The 15,214-nt window shown below is 39.7% G+C and overlaps 1 protein-coding gene and 4 non-coding genes across 5 annotated transcripts; all 5 read left to right on the top strand.

The window, feature by feature from the left end:
• The first annotated feature begins 288 nt into the window (after positions 1 to 288).
• Positions 289 to 360, top strand: trnah-gug. The gene has a single exon. It is a non-coding gene; the product is annotated as a tRNA-His (tRNA).
• An 808-nt stretch (positions 361 to 1,168) lies between these two features.
• On the top strand, positions 1,169 to 1,240 carry trnah-gug. The gene has a single exon. It is a non-coding gene; the product is annotated as a tRNA-His (tRNA).
• A 1,124-nt stretch (positions 1,241 to 2,364) lies between these two features.
• Positions 2,365 to 2,436, top strand: trnah-gug. The gene has a single exon. It is a non-coding gene; the product is annotated as a tRNA-His (tRNA).
• Positions 2,437 to 4,947: 2,511 nt separating this feature from the next.
• On the top strand, positions 4,948 to 12,878 carry LOC125006062 (bactericidal permeability-increasing protein-like). Its single transcript, XM_047581774.1, has 16 exons — positions 4,948 to 5,078; positions 6,292 to 6,402; positions 6,738 to 6,855; positions 6,934 to 7,065; positions 7,155 to 7,310; positions 7,414 to 7,477; positions 7,908 to 7,968; positions 8,037 to 8,128; positions 8,224 to 8,400; positions 8,483 to 8,542; positions 8,635 to 8,802; positions 8,915 to 8,982; positions 9,066 to 9,108; positions 9,192 to 9,255; positions 12,390 to 12,466; positions 12,569 to 12,878. The coding sequence occupies exons 2-16, from the start codon at positions 6,300 to 6,302 to the stop codon at positions 12,608 to 12,610; spliced, it is 1,425 nt and encodes a 474-aa protein (XP_047437730.1). The 5' UTR covers positions 4,948 to 5,078; positions 6,292 to 6,299; the 3' UTR covers positions 12,611 to 12,878.
• A 679-nt stretch (positions 12,879 to 13,557) lies between these two features.
• On the top strand, positions 13,558 to 13,629 carry trnah-gug. Its single transcript has one exon. It is a non-coding gene; the product is annotated as a tRNA-His (tRNA).
• The last annotated feature ends 1,585 nt before the right edge of the window (positions 13,630 to 15,214 follow it).

A 15,214-nucleotide genomic window follows, 5' to 3' on the forward strand; every position in this document is an offset into this window, starting at 1 on the left:
CTGATAAAAATGTTTTTTGAAGATTGTTATGCTTTTGTGAGGCACTTTTTAAATGTTGATTTGGACAATCAAATATCATTTAACAGAGTATTTAAGCATCCTGCAGACAGCAGACAGACAACACTCCCCAGTGACTCTTTAACTGTTTAATCCAGTCAATCTGTTCACAACCTGTCACTCACACCTGCGACAATTCGTGATGCCTCGATACCTCAAGTTGTAGTTTCACTATGAGCGTGGGAGTGGGTTGGCGCAGTGGAGATGCTGCGTCATGGCTCATCGTAGCTCGCCGTGATCGTATAGTGGTTAGTACTCTGCGTTGTGGCCGCAGCAACCCCGGTTCGAATCCGGGTCACGGCATTGCGATACAATGTCACGGCAGATGAGCTCTTTTGGGGAACTGTGGAGTAGTTATGTGCGTATGGATCCAGAGATATCCATACTTCCCATCTAGACGTGTCCGTTAGTGGGGCCATAGAGGTCACCCAACCCGCTTTACGTCGTATCCTGCCAAACAACAACCGTAAGGAAAATAAATAAATAAAAATCCGAACAACCTTGAAAAGTTTCTGCAGATCAATTACAGGTGTCAAACTATGGAACAAGCTCAATGAGGAACTCAAGCAAAGTCCAAACATCTTATATGTGCATGTGTGTATGTATGCATGTAGGTGTGTGTTTGTATACGTTTATGTGTGTGTGAACATGTATGCATTGTGACAAAGGGGTGAGAGCTTACAGGCTGCGCTTCATCTCACTCCTTTTCATTCATTTCTCTTTTTTCTTTGTTTTGTTGTTGTTCGCTTCCTCGTGTTTTCTTGCATATTAGGAATTTTCTTTAAAAAGAAGAGAAAGAAAAACAGAGAAGGTCTGGTCGTTTAGTCCAAATCAGTATGTCAATGTGGGTCATGCGCATGCGCGGGTGCGGGACGCTGAGCGCACAGCGCAGTTTAAACTCAGATAAAGTAACACAACAACAGTTTTTATCTTTTTAAATGAAGCCAAATGTCGCTATACTTATATGCTTTAGCTGCCATATTAAAAGATGTCCATGTTTGCTAAAACAAATATGTAAATACGAACACTAAAGTCTGAAATAGTAGTTTCACTACGAGCGTGGGAGTGGGTTGGCGCAGTGGAGGGGAAGCGTCATGGCTCATCGTAGCTCGCCGTGATCGTATAGTGGTTAGTACTCTGCGTTGTGGCCGCAGCAACCCCGGTTCGAATCCGGGTCACGGCATTGCGATACAATGTCACGGCAGATGAGCTCATTTTGGGACCTGTGGAGTAGCTATGTGCGTATGGATCCAGAGATATCCATACTTCCCATCTAGACGTGTCCGTTAGTGGGGGCCATAGAGGTCACCAAACCAGCTTTACTGTGGCACTTGCTGAACATCAATAAATGTTTATCAAACATATTTCAGACCTGAAAATATATCAATCTCTACTGAAATGCGCAGCAAGAGCGTTAACTAGGGTGACATTGTTTCAAAGTTTGAGTTTGACGTTTTTTTCTACAATCAAAAATACAGAAATTCACTGACATCGTATCTTACCAAACCACAATCAGGCAAAAAAAAAAAAAAAGAAAAAACTACTCGGGAGGGAAGTTATCAATTAAGAGCAGAACATAACTTCAAAATGTTAAACATGCGAACAACCTTGAAAAGTTTCTGCAGATCAATTACAGGTGTCAAACAATGGAACAAGCTCAGTGAGGAACTCAAGCAAAGTCCAAACATCTTATATGTGCATGTGTATATGTGTGCATGTAGGTGTGTGTTTGTATACGTTTATATGTGTGTGCGTGAACATGTATGCATTGTGACAAAGGGGTGAGAGCTTACAGGCTGCGCTTCATCTCACTCCTTCTCGAATGTGTCATTCATTTCTCTTTCCCCCTTTGTGTTGTTATCTGGGGAGCCTTGTATTGATTGCATATTCGGAATTTTCTTAAAAAAAAAAAAGAAAGAAAGAAAGAAAGAAAGAAAGAAAGAAAGAAAGAAAGAAAGAAAGAAAAAAGAGGAGGTCTGGTCGCCCTGTGTTAAATCCAAATCAGTACATTCAGTCAATGCTCTAAGCAAGGACGCTCTGGATATGTCATGCGCATGCGCCGGTGCGGGACGCTGAGCGCACAGCGCAGTTTAAACTCAGATAAAGTAACACAACAACAGTTTTTATTTTTTTAAATGAAGCCAAGTGTCGCTATACTTATATGCTTTAGCTGCCATATTGAAATTATCCATATTTGCTAAAACAAATGTGTAAATACAAACACTAACGTCTGAAATTGTAGTTCCACTACGAGCGTGGGAGTGGGTTGGCGCAGTGGAGGGGACGCGTTACGGCTCATCGTAGCTCGCCGTGATCGTATAGTGGTTAGTACTCTGCGTTGTGGCCGCAGCAACCCCGGTTCGAATCCGGGTCACGGCATTGCGATACAATGTCACGGCAGATGAGCTCTTTTTGGGAGCTTTGGAGTAGTTATGTGCGTCTGGATCCAGTAATATCCATACTTCTGAACTAGATGTGTTTCTTTAGAATTGACCTTCAGGTCACTTTATGAAGTGGCTGTTCAGGGTGTAAATAAATGTGATAAATGCCTGGGTTTGGCCACTAGGTATCGCTAGAATTCAGTCTTCTATAAAGATGGTTTTGAAAGTGAGGTTTTCACTTTCTTGCTTCATACAGGATTCAAGCTGCGAATAGAAGAGAAGAGAATAGAATAAAATGTATAGAATGCCCTTTATTGTCATTATACAGTGCACAATGAGACTGGAGAGCTTCTCCTTTCCAGTGCATAAAAACGCAAGTATATACAAAATAGTGCAAAAAATGCATTATTTACAAGGGATTTACAAGAGAAGTTAAAATAATAAATGCTAAAAAATATATAAAATATACAAAAATGGAAGACATGTATTGCACAAGGTTAAAAAAATAGCACTGGCAGAATAGCAGCAATCAATGTAGCTAGAAGTCTGTTAATGCACATCTTATATTGTGTTAGGACAATCAGGGACTTACCTGGAAAAGACGTCACCTGGATGGTGATGATCCACAACCTGTAAACCTTAGAAGTCAGCGTCAATGTCGCCTTTATGGATGTAATTACTCATGCTGTCATGAATGCAGGCGTTTGAACTGATAAGCCGATTAGCAACCTCTCCTCTTTGTGAGCTTGACCTACATACAGTATTTTCATTTCACTTCTCACTTTACGGTATGATTTCTAATAAAACAGTACTGCACTAAATTTTATCTTCATGAAGGTTGTGGTATTCAGTATTTGTAAAGAGCTACAAGATTGTTAGAGTAGAATACATTTTTCAGAAGTGTACGTAATAATTTGTGTTATTTTTGGTATGGTATATAGTTTTAACATGCTTCAGATTCTATCACAGAATCATAACGAGCCTCAAATACGAGCGCAGCCTCAAACCGAGATGTAAACCTATTCTGATCTTTACTTTTATTGGTTCACCTTTTATTTCAGTGAATCTTTTTATACTCAGCTTTAATGACCTGTTGATAATTAACCTACAACACACGACTTTTCCCGTCTGTCGATGTCAGTCTGCTAAGAACAGAAACAGAACATGTACCTGGCGTTAAATTGTTTTTATTTTAAAAACAAAAACATTTATCAGATGAAGAATTTAATATGTTGTTTTTCTTCTGTCTCTGTTAAATATAAAGGCCTCTGCACATCACAGTTTTGGGAAATGGGCGCAAAAGCACAAATTAACACCTTCATTAATTAATTTTCAAATAAAATCCATTGTGAATGAAAGAAAATATGAATACTCTTGGATGCTTAATTATTAAATTAATTAATAATAATGTCAACAATAGCCCTATTTGCATGGGACTAGTTTATCTGGAGACCTCCAGTTATTTGTAATAACAGCAGAAGTCGTCGGTGATCTTAATCCTGTGTGAAATGTCCATTGTCTGTGTTTGTAGGGTAAAATTACCTGCACCCTATTTCTCCTAACACAGAGGTCCTCTGATAAAACTAATCCAATGTGAATCAGCATCACTGTGATTTGGAGTTTTTAGTCTTTTAAGACTTTCTGCCTCTTGTCACTTAAGAATTATGAAGATGTGCTATAAAAGAAACGTTTGGACAGATATTAGTGAGGTGTTTCTGACCCATTCACCAATTTAGGTGAATTAAATCATTAAATCAAGCATTAATGTGTTTATCAGTGTAGGTGGAGCTGATTTAAGTATTGACAGGTCGTTTGTAATTTCTTCCTCTGGATCAATCTCTAGTAATTGTAAAAATATATTTTTTATTATCAATTAGAATTTGCATGTGTTGTCAGATAGTCTAAAATGTCCTCTGATATGCAGTGGAGTCAGGCGGAAAGTAGCAGAGACGGTAAATTAGAGTAAAACAGAGTTTGTGAATGGGCTGCATGAAGCGCAGGCGTATGGGGGTTCATTTCTGAATCATGTAAGGTCCCCAGGTAAAATTAATCCTGTGCAAACAGGGCTAATATCAGACAGGGATTCTCCCTGCTACATGAACACATGAACAAACCTGGCTCTATGTTCCACTTCAGTTTGTGTTGCACTGAAACACTCAAACACAATTCTGCTCTGCTAAATATTAACCCTGCAGGCCTTGCCAGTGTATTTTTATCTCCTGCTTTGTTATACTTCAGTGCTGTTGGGTAATAACAAGAAGTAAGTGACCTGAACTACTGGGACAAAAGCTGCATTATTCAAATAACACCACACCTTGCTGCTCCCAGTGCATTTTCTATATTCTATTCTTCTTTGGCTCCTGTCACATTTTCAGTCCAGCACCTCTATCTATAGATTGAGGACGACCATGTCTGTTGTAGGTTGATGTAACTTAACTATGTCTTCATGCAGTGTAACGAAATGTAAAAGCTGTAGATAGATATGAGGCATTTTTTATTTTACTTTTTATGGCAAACAGAGATAAGCCAGTTCTCCCTCCTCCCTATGTTGATGAGAAAGTGAATCAGAGGCCATGCCTATTTCTTCCTCTTTCACTCTGCCAGGAAAAACGCTCTGTTCCTGACGCGCTGCTGTTTCAGGTAAGACTGGGTGTTCTGTCATTTGATGTAGTAACAAAAGTTTACAGAGAGTTAAGGTTTTTCAGTTTTCAGTTGTCCTTGAAAAGCATGTGAATTAACTACAACAGTGATGACTAATGAACTACCAGAGCAGTCACGTTCCGCAAGGGCTCAACTTTCAAGTTCCCCATTTTTTCAGCTTTATCTTGCGCAATCAGTTCAGTTTGGTCGTTTTACGATGCTTTGATTTGTTCTGCATGTTGAGAACATATCGCTAACAGCCTGTGAACTGATGTGATTCATATTTTTTTACTTTAACCATCAATAAGTCAATATCCTGCTCACAGTAAGTAGTTTAGTTATACATAACAATTAACATGTGAACAAGAAACAGAGACAGAAGTAAATATATCCATAGGAAGGATTAATAAGGTGTAATAATGTGCATTAACTTGAATAACTTTATTTTAGCTATCTGTGGCAGACGGTTGAGTTTTTGAACAGCTGGATCGTGTGTTTTTTGAATCTCTGAAAGTTTTACACAACTGTCTTTCCTGCTGCTCTTCAGACCCACACAGACATTCCTGTCAGTCACATGTCGTGCCAAAACATGCTCAAGCACCAGCACCAAACTCATCAGAAACACACCTGATTGATTATTAGTGACGTAGATTAGCTGAGATCTAGATCTCAAAGTAAAAATAAAATAAAACTAAAACTCATGGCAGCTGAGATTTAAAGCTGTATGTATTAGTTCATGTTAAAGTTAGCTTTAAACATCCAAGTTATCTATTTTATTCTGGACTTTTTTGTTAAACTATAAAGTCTGCAACATTTCTCCAGGGATTTAGATTCAGAGCAGGTTGTAAATTGTGCAGCAAAGACCTCACCCTAATTGAATAAACCTGCAGTCATGTGCTGCATGTCTGCAGCGAGGACAGTCAACGAACAGTTGAACAGTCAATGAACGAAGAAAAATGGAAGTTGCACCGATTCTTTAAACTTCTGTATTTTTACTTGTGGTTGATTTTAAATTGCACTGCTTTTACTTTTGGTGGAATATTCAGAATTTAAGCTCTAAAAGCAGAAGTCTTGGTTTACTGCTTTGCATACATTCTTCATGTACTTGTTAAAAAATTCCCACCACACACACACAAAAAACTTTCCTGGTTTGCGACACCGTGCTCACATAAGTAGGAGCGTTTCACTGATGATTGTGTACTTTCTCTCACAGAAGTCAAGATGCTCCTGTGCTGTTGTTTGGTTCTCGTGGCTCTCGTCCCCACAACCCTGAGCGTCAACCCTGGGGTAGAGGCCAGGCTGACAGGAAAAGGCCTCGAATATGGTGAGCCTTGGACCAAGTGTTTTATTCTTGCAATTTATATTTTTATTTTATTAGGATTAGGATTATATTTTACATTTTGCATATTATTTGCTGCATGCTTGTATAATAATCTTATTTAAATTTTGCATTATTGATATTGATATTTGCATTTCCATTATTTCTTGGTGAATGTTTACTTTCCTTATTTACATATTCAAATTAACCTTCTCATGCATTCATGGTAACAAAGTTTCATTTGATATATGCACTGATGGTGTGTTTGTTCAATGACAATAAAGCAAATCTAAGTCGAAGTGAAGAGCACTGATCTCATCATATTTTCCACCTTTTACCAGGAAGACAAGTGGGTATGGTCATCGTGCAGCAGAAGCTCAAATCCATCAAAATTCCAGACATATCCGGGGAAGAGAAGCTTGACCATCATCTTGGCAAGGTCAAGTACACTTTGTCAGGGTAAGGCAGCTTCCTCAACACGCCTCAAAGTTTAGGGATATTGGGCTTTTACAAACAATCATTGTTATTTATTTTTAGTATCCAAATACTGAACGTGGGACTTCCACAGTCTGCAGTGAACCTGGTGCAGGGGACCGGAGTCAGACTGTCTATTAGCAACGCTTTCATCAGCATGCATGGAAACTGGAGAGTCAAGTACAGGCGAGTATTGTGAGTAAGAACAAATCTGTCACAAATGTACTGTTTTGAAGGGAATTCCCTGCTGCGCCTTTGACTTCCCTGTTTCTGTCTCATAACAGCAGGGACAGCGGCTCCTTTGATCTAAGTGTGAACGGACTCACCGTCGCCACAACCATCGGCATCATGAGCGACGAGACGGGCCGACCGGCGGTCAGAAGCCTCAACTGTGGCGCCACTGTAGGCGGCGTCAACATCAAGTTCCACGGTGGAGCCAGGTGAGGAACAACCCACTCCTCGTGAGTTTGCTTTTCAAGTTTTACTCGTTGTGCTTGACGTACCGCAGAGTTCTTTAACTCCTCAACTTGCTGTTTGTTCCAGCTGGCTGTACAATCTCTTCAGAAAGTTCATTGAGAAGAGTTTGCGCAACGCACTGCAGAAACAGGTGATGGCCTTACACGGCTTACTCTTTGCTGAACACACTCACACTCAAGTCTAACTAACTAAATCTTGTACTCAAGAGAGATTGAATTACCCATCAGAGAATGGACATGGGCCTTCAGAGGGTGTTCTGTGGTGTAGAATCCACGTGAATGAATGGCAGGTCCAAATGTTTCCCAGCAGAACATTAGTCACAAGATGTTCAGTGTTATTTATTCCTCCTGGTCATAATGTTATGGAAGATTGGTCTTGAGATGAGGTTTCTTTGTAGTCATATAAAAAGCTTCAAATATACTGTACATAACAACCAGGAGGATGTAATGTATTAAAGGGAGAATGGTTTGGTTCAGCTGCAGCCTGTAGTCTTTATCAAGCTTCTATTAAAGTTCTCTCTGGATCCGGGAAATACTGTATTTGTTCATTTACTATTGCAGATCTGCCGTCTGGTGGACGAAGCAGTGGCCGACTTAAACCCCCGGCTGAAAACTCTCAATGGTAAAAGTCTGTTAGTAATATTTATAATGTTTCACTGAACATATGAGTGACCCTCTACTTTCCTGCAGTCTTAGCCAAGGTGGACCAGTATGCAGAGATCGAGTACTCTATGGTGTCGCCGCCAGTCGTTTCAAAGTCTTCTATAGATCTGGGCTTAAAGGTGAAGGACTGTACACATTTTAATTAATAAAGTCTCCGATGATGAGTTTGACTTTAAATAAAACTGTCATAATTCTGCATATTCGTGGTTTTTAGGGTGAATTTTACAACATCGGGAAGCATCAGGAGCCTCCGTTCTCCCCTGCACCCTTTTCCCTGCCGCTGCAGACCAGCAACATGTTGTACATCGGCCTGTCTGCCTTCACCGCCAACTCAGCAGCATTTGTCTACAACACAGCCGGAGCCCTCAGCATGTACATCACAGACGACATGGTATACTCCATCTTATTGGTTCCTGTTGTCATCTACTTGCGTGGCATCCCACTGACCTAAAAAATCTGCTCTCTCCCAACAGATCCCGCAAAGCTCTCCCCTGCGACTCAACACCAAGACATTTGGAAACTTCATCCCACAGGTGACGACATATTTCACCAGTTTCGTGAAGAGAATAAACTTCCATTTTTGGAAATTTATCAAATGCAAATCTGTGTTGTTGTTTTAATTTAGATTGCCAAGAGATTCCCAGGTCTGATGATGAAGCTGCTGGTGAAGACAGTGAAGACTCCCGTCATCACTTTTACACCTGACAATGTGACAGTCCAGACCACCACCACAGTGACGGCCTACGCTATCCAACCCAACGCCACGCTGTCCCCTCTTTTTGTCCTAAACTTGGTATGTTACACCACGCATAGAATGGAAAAAATAAAATGAAAACCAATGTGTTATTTGGAAAAAAAAAAACAAAAAAACACTTGACATACATTTGCAACAACCGTCTACACAGGACAGCAGTGTCAGCGCCAAGATGACTGTCAGTGAAATGCAGCTGGCTGGACGTGTAACACTCAACAAGTGAGTTCATTTCAAAACTATTTCAGCTTTGTAAAGATGAATACTGCATTCTCATGTTTCTCATGTTTTTGTACTTTTCACAGGATAAATCTGAGCCTGGTTACCAGTTATGTAGGAGACTTTCAGGTGAGAGCTACGTTCTAATACCAGTCACAGCCTTTAGCTCAACACAGCTCAGCCTAATAACCTTAATGTCAACCTACCTACAGGTCGGTATCCTCAGTGGCATCTTCAAAGTGGTCGTCAATTTCGTAGTGATACCCAGAGTGAATGGTGAGTTTCTAAATGTTTACTTTTGTACTCTAGAGTGTACCTTGTGAGGCAGGCATAACATTATGACCACCTGCCTAGTATTGTGTAGGTATACCTAAAACAGCAACTCATCAGAGGATGGACATGGACCTTCTGAGGGTGTCCTGTGGTGTCTAGAAACAGGATGAAGTTAGTGGGGGAGGGTTGAGGGCAGGGGGACTCTATGGATCATCCCTCAGATACTTGATCAGTTTGGGATCTAGTGAATTTGGGCAGTCAACACCTTGTCTGTACTTATCGTTTGGTGTCAGCGCACCCTACTCAAAGTGTACAGTGTAAAGAACAACATCAGTACTGCAACGTAGGCAGTAAGAATAAGTAAGTAGGCAATTATAGTAAGAATACACACATCGATGTAAACAGTATAAGAAATAAGTAACATCCATACCAACGAACGCCAGGTCCAAAAGTTTCCCAGCAGAACACTGAATTGCCTCAAGATGGTCGATGTTATTCACTTCCCCTGTCAGTGGTTTTAATGTTATGGCTGATTGGTGTAAGGTATGAAAATGTGAAAATGTCTACACTAACTGTTGGCTAGCTTTCCGACTCTGATTATAAGATGATTCGTCCAACCACCCGCCAAGTTTTTCCATTTTTTAGAAACCCCTCGACCTTTTGTCCAGGCAGGACATCCCAGATGGTTCAGGGTAACAAACCACCTGCTGCACCACGTTAATCTATTTTTGGACTTTATATAAAATATCTGGGAGCTTTAATGTCCTCACAGCTAATGTCCAGGAACAAGTGCACTGTTGTCCACATTTTGTTACAGCAGAGCAAAGGGCCTGAGGAAGATTAAATAAAATAATCTGCTGATGCATCAAAAGAGCGACAGTTCACTCTAAGGAAATGTGCAACAAAGCACATTGGTCTTCAGTAATCTACCGTCTCTTGGACTGTTTATTGAAAAGTAACACGTTTTTTATTTTGTTTGTTTGTTTGTTTGTTTTTTTAAATGCCAGATGTGGGACAATCCTTTGGAAAATAGTGGTACAGTTCATAGATATGCACATGCATGCTAAATGTCTCTGCCAGGGTTATATAAGTATATATAGTACTGTACGTATACTAATATGTAAGAAGCCTCCAGTCTGAAATGGAGTTAATTCTCACGCCTCCATATTCTTTTGAAGGGTTCATATTTTAGATGCTTACGACAGGTTTTTAAAAGCCGAATGTGGGAATGAGGCAAATGTTACAATATTTCCAAGGTTCATGTCGTGTGTTAAACTGGTAACACTCAAGTACATTCAGACTTGGATTAGGGACAGATTTGAGTAAATATACTATATTACTAACACTTTGGTTTTTCCTGTATGGACCAAATATGCCACAAATTACTCTGGTCACCTAATTCTTATTCATAATTCTTTTTTGTTACCGCTTTCATGACCCGGGCCAACTCGCCTTTGGTGTGCTTTCACATCGGCAAAAAATCCCGGGTCGGACCTTCCGCTGTGAGAGTTGCGTGCCTGTTTTTTCCTCCTTCATATCTCATCGCGTACCTTGCAGATAACATTGCAGTTTGTTGATGACTTGAAGAATGGGCCGGTCAAACCCCCGCTCTTTCAAAAGGCTGATATTAGAATAAATCACTATGTCCTGCACAGAGGCCAATATCTGCCGCCAAATCTCCTCTTTTCCTCGGATGCTGCCGCCAAATCTCCTCTTTTCCTCGAATGCAGAGCGCTGCCATGATCGTTAGAGTGTGGGATATTGCTGTACAAGCTGTATATAAAGCACAGTCGCCATTCGCCTACGCGCTTCCATTAACAATCGCGTAACAACACATTTGATTTGTTTGATTGAAATGAAATAATGAACAAAAATCTCTGTCCTTCAGCAATCAGTCTTTATGAGGGTGTACTGCGCTGTCTGGAAACAGGATGTAGTTAGTGGGGGAGGTTTGAGGGGAGGGGGCCTCTATGGATCATCCCTCAGATACTCGATCAGTTTGGGATCTAGTGAATTTGGAGGCCAGGTCAACACCTTTACTTAAAGCCTTACGGCTGATTGGTGTAAGGAATGAAAATGTGAAAATGTCTACACTAACTGTTAGCTAGCTTTCCAACTCTGATTATAAGATGCTTCGTCCTACCACCCGCCTTTTGTCCAGGCAGGACATCCCAGATGGTTCAGGGTAACAAACCACCTGCTGCACCACGTTAATCTATTTTTGGACTTTTTATAAAATATCTGGGAGCTTTAATGTCCTCACAGCTAATGTCCAGGAACTTTCCCAGCAGAACAAGTGCACTGTTGTCCACATTTTCCTACAGCAGGGCAAAGGGCCTGAGGAAGATTAAATAAAATAATCTGCTGATGCATCAAAAGACAGTTCATTCTCTGAGGAAAAGTGCAACAAAGCACATTGGTCTTCAGTAATCTACCGTCTCTTTGACTGTTTATTGAAAAGTAGCACGTTTTTTTGTTTGTTTTTTGTTTTAATGCCAGATGTGGGACAATCCTGTGGAAAATAGTGGTACAGTTCATAGAGCATATGCTAAATGTCTCTGCCAGGGTTATATAAGTATATATAGTACTGTACGTATAGTAATATGTAAGAAGCCTCCAGTCTGGGCTGAAACAGAGTTAATTCTCACGCCTCTATATTCTTTTGAAGGGTTCATATTTTAGATGCTTACGACAGGTTTTTAAAAGCCGAATGTGGGAATGAGGCAAATGTTACAATATTTCCAAGGTTCATGACGTGTGTTAAACTGGTAACACTCAAGTACATTCAGACTTGGATTAGGGACAGATTTTGGTGTGAAATATGGTGCGACTCAGTGAGCTAAGCTAAGGAATATATTACAGATTCTCTAAATCTAAACAATTAAAAGTAAAAGAAAAAATTAGCAGTTGTGACGAGTGTCAATGTGATTTAATATCTCCTCACATCCAGACTATACTTTTATGTCTTTGTTGTAATTGTATTGTATTACTTTTATGAAAAGCATATTAAGATCTATGCAGTGCAAGACCTCATATGATTCAACACAAAACTATTACTGTTATCACTATGCTATATGCTACATTGGGGTTTTGAGACTAGAAAAAAACTTAAATTTGTGTATTTTTTTGCTTCACAGTTGAACTTGCTAAGGGATACCCACTTCCTACCATTGGGAAGATGAAGCTTGTGAACCCCCAGCTGAAGGTCTTGAAGGTCAGAGACTTAATTAAGCCGTAATGATACTTCTTGGCTATTAAGACTTGATAAACAGAAGTCTTAATAAACTCCTAAATAACTCCTATTTTTTTCCTCCAGGACTACATGCTGATCGGGACAGATGTTCAGTTCACAAATTGAACGGCATTCCTGAAAACTCCCCGGATTCGTCTCTGCACTGGGACAGAAGCTGCAGTGACTAAATGAATATTACTTACATCTGCAGTATGCCTTTAGTTTTTTTTGTTTTTCTTTAAAATAAATTGTGCATTTCTATAAACACATAGATTTTCTTTGTGTGTCTGTGTTTGTGATGGAGTGTGTTATTTCTTGTGACCTTTGCTTTCTGTACTCCAGGCTCAAAGCTGAAAAAAATGGTGCTTGTAAATTAAATTTTGATCTAGAAAAATCGTGTCCTTTTTTCTGTCACCATGAATGTGGGGTATGCAACTGCTTCGAAGAGGTGGGACTTTGAACCAATACTAGACAAAATGCACATACACAGAAAAAACTACCACACAAGATCATTTGTTCACAAAACTTATAAATATCTTTCCCTCTTTTCTATGTATTTTTTTCTTCTTTTTTTTACATCTTTATTAACAAAATTCCAAATAAACCTTGCTTCTTCTTTATTATTATTATTATTAGTTATTTTTTTTGCTGAAATATTTTGTCTACTAATATGAGCTTTTGTCTTCATATATAATCTGTGTAAATAAATACTACTAAAACTAAAAGTCAGCTGGCAAATGAAACGACTATATTTGTAATACTTGGATGCAGGATGATTGACCTTATCTAACATGTATACAAAAACAATGGAAATGCTGTAAAACACATTAATATCTCACAGTGTTGACATTAGATCCAACACAGGATTGATCTTATCCTGGTTCTTAGCCTGGTCTGGAGCAGGATGGCTGCAGAAGATAAATCACCATGGTTACGTGTCCAGGATAAACTTATCCTACTTTTGTGGTTTTGTGCAATATCCCTCAGGTAAAGTAACACAACAGTTTTTAATTTTTTTGCTGTCATGTTGAAAATGTTCACGGTTGAACTGGTATCATGGCTCATCGTAGCTCGCCGTGATCGTATAGTGGTTAGTACTCTGCGTTGTGGCCGCAGCAACCCCGGTTCGAATCCGGGTCACGGCATTGCGATACAATGTCACGGCAGATGAGCTCTTTTTGGGGACCTGTGGAGTAGTTATGTGCGTCTGGATCCAGAGATATCCATACTTCCCATCTAGACGTGTGTTTTTTTTAGAATCGATCTTCAGGTCGATGTGTGAAGTGACTGTTTAAGGAGTGAATAAATGTGAAAATCTGATTTTGGCCACTAGATATCACTAGAGTTCAGTCTTAAAATAAAATGGTACTTTGAATTGAAATTATTATTATTATTGTTGTTATTACTATTATTGGGGAGCTGAGTAGATCAGTAGCTTTGGTTTTGAAAGTGAAAAGTGTTCCCTTTCTTGCTACATACAGGATTCAAGCCTCACACCATGCCCCAGAATACAAGAGAACAAAATGAATAGAATGCCCTTTATAGTCATTATACATTGCATAACGACATTGGAGAGCTTCTCCTTCTGTTGCTAAACTTATTAGTTTTGTAACCAGCATGCCCGTTGAAGACCAATGTCAAATCCACTGCAACTTGCTGCAACTTGGGTATAAAAATCATTACAATCGCATGCGAAGTCAAAGAAACACAGCAACCAGAAAAGGACAGGAACATAAAATGATGATATTAAGGTTCAGTCTGCAGTCATTGGTGTTTTCCTCTTTGTGCTTTCTACATTTGTTTGTGATGCTGCTCCTGAAATAAAATGCTTAAGAATCGTTGTGTTTCGAAACAAGATCACGTGTATGTGTGAATTGAGATCCCGTTTTTTTTTTACGATTTATCGTGCAGCCCTAGTTAAAGTTAATAGAGTTAATGTCCTTCGCCTTTAATATGTATTCATTTGCAAGGTACCAAGAGGTGCATATGTCAGAGCTGCCAAGTGTCACGCTTTGAGTGTGACAGTCACGCAATTTGACCCATTGTCACACCACAAGCCACTTTACATTTTCCCATTCATTACTCAATATTTATTTTTTTCATAATAAACTTTTGCCGTAGTTCGAGTAATTTGATTGACTGACCGAGATAACCAATCCCAGACCAATCCATCAGTCCTTTGTGCCTAAATCTAACCAACCACGAAAGGCACCACGCAATATAAACCAATCAGAAGCAGCGTAAGGCAGGTCTTGGCGTCTTTAATCTTTCACACACAACAGCTCCGACATTTAAAACCCACTCGACTTTCTCCTGCTTGCTAGAGGAAGGGCGCTAGGTACCAATTTTGTTCACTGTTGATTCACTGCTTCTTCTTGAGTTTCCTAGTCAATATGTACTATTTCAAGGCTGCTATAAGTCTATCACTGTCCTGTATTTGTGGCAGAGCTGTTATTTGCCTCTTCTGTTGCCCCGTTCACACTTGAAAAAGAGACCAACATTAGTCTCAATGTGTGTGTGTGTCAGAGTTGTAGATCTTGTGCAGTGTTGGTTCAATTTATACGCCCCTAAAGGAACCCACAGAGTGACTATGCTGTTTGCATTTCTGTCTAATAAACTATTCAATCAATCACTGATATGATGAAGATACTTAAAGGGGTGCTTTCAAGTTAGCTATTGTGGTTTTTGATGGTGACTAAAGTGACTCAACAAAGTCTTATTCCCGTCTCA

The sequence above is a fragment of the Mugil cephalus genome, chromosome 4 (genome assembly GCF_022458985.1).
Source record: "Mugil cephalus isolate CIBA_MC_2020 chromosome 4, CIBA_Mcephalus_1.1, whole genome shotgun sequence".
Taxonomy (NCBI): Eukaryota; Metazoa; Chordata; class Actinopteri; order Mugiliformes; family Mugilidae; genus Mugil; species Mugil cephalus.

Coding starts and splice junctions, on each gene's coding strand:
- LOC125006062 (XM_047581774.1), top strand. CDS start 6,300: ATGCTCCTGTGCTGTTGTTTGGTTCTCGTGGCTCTCGTCCCCACAACC. Junction 8,543..8,634: donor TTGGAAACTTCATCCCACAG/GTGACGACATAT, acceptor GTTTTAATTTAG/ATTGCCAAGAGATTCCCAGG. Junction 9,109..9,191: donor GTTATGTAGGAGACTTTCAG/GTGAGAGCTACG, acceptor ACCTACCTACAG/GTCGGTATCCTCAGTGGCAT.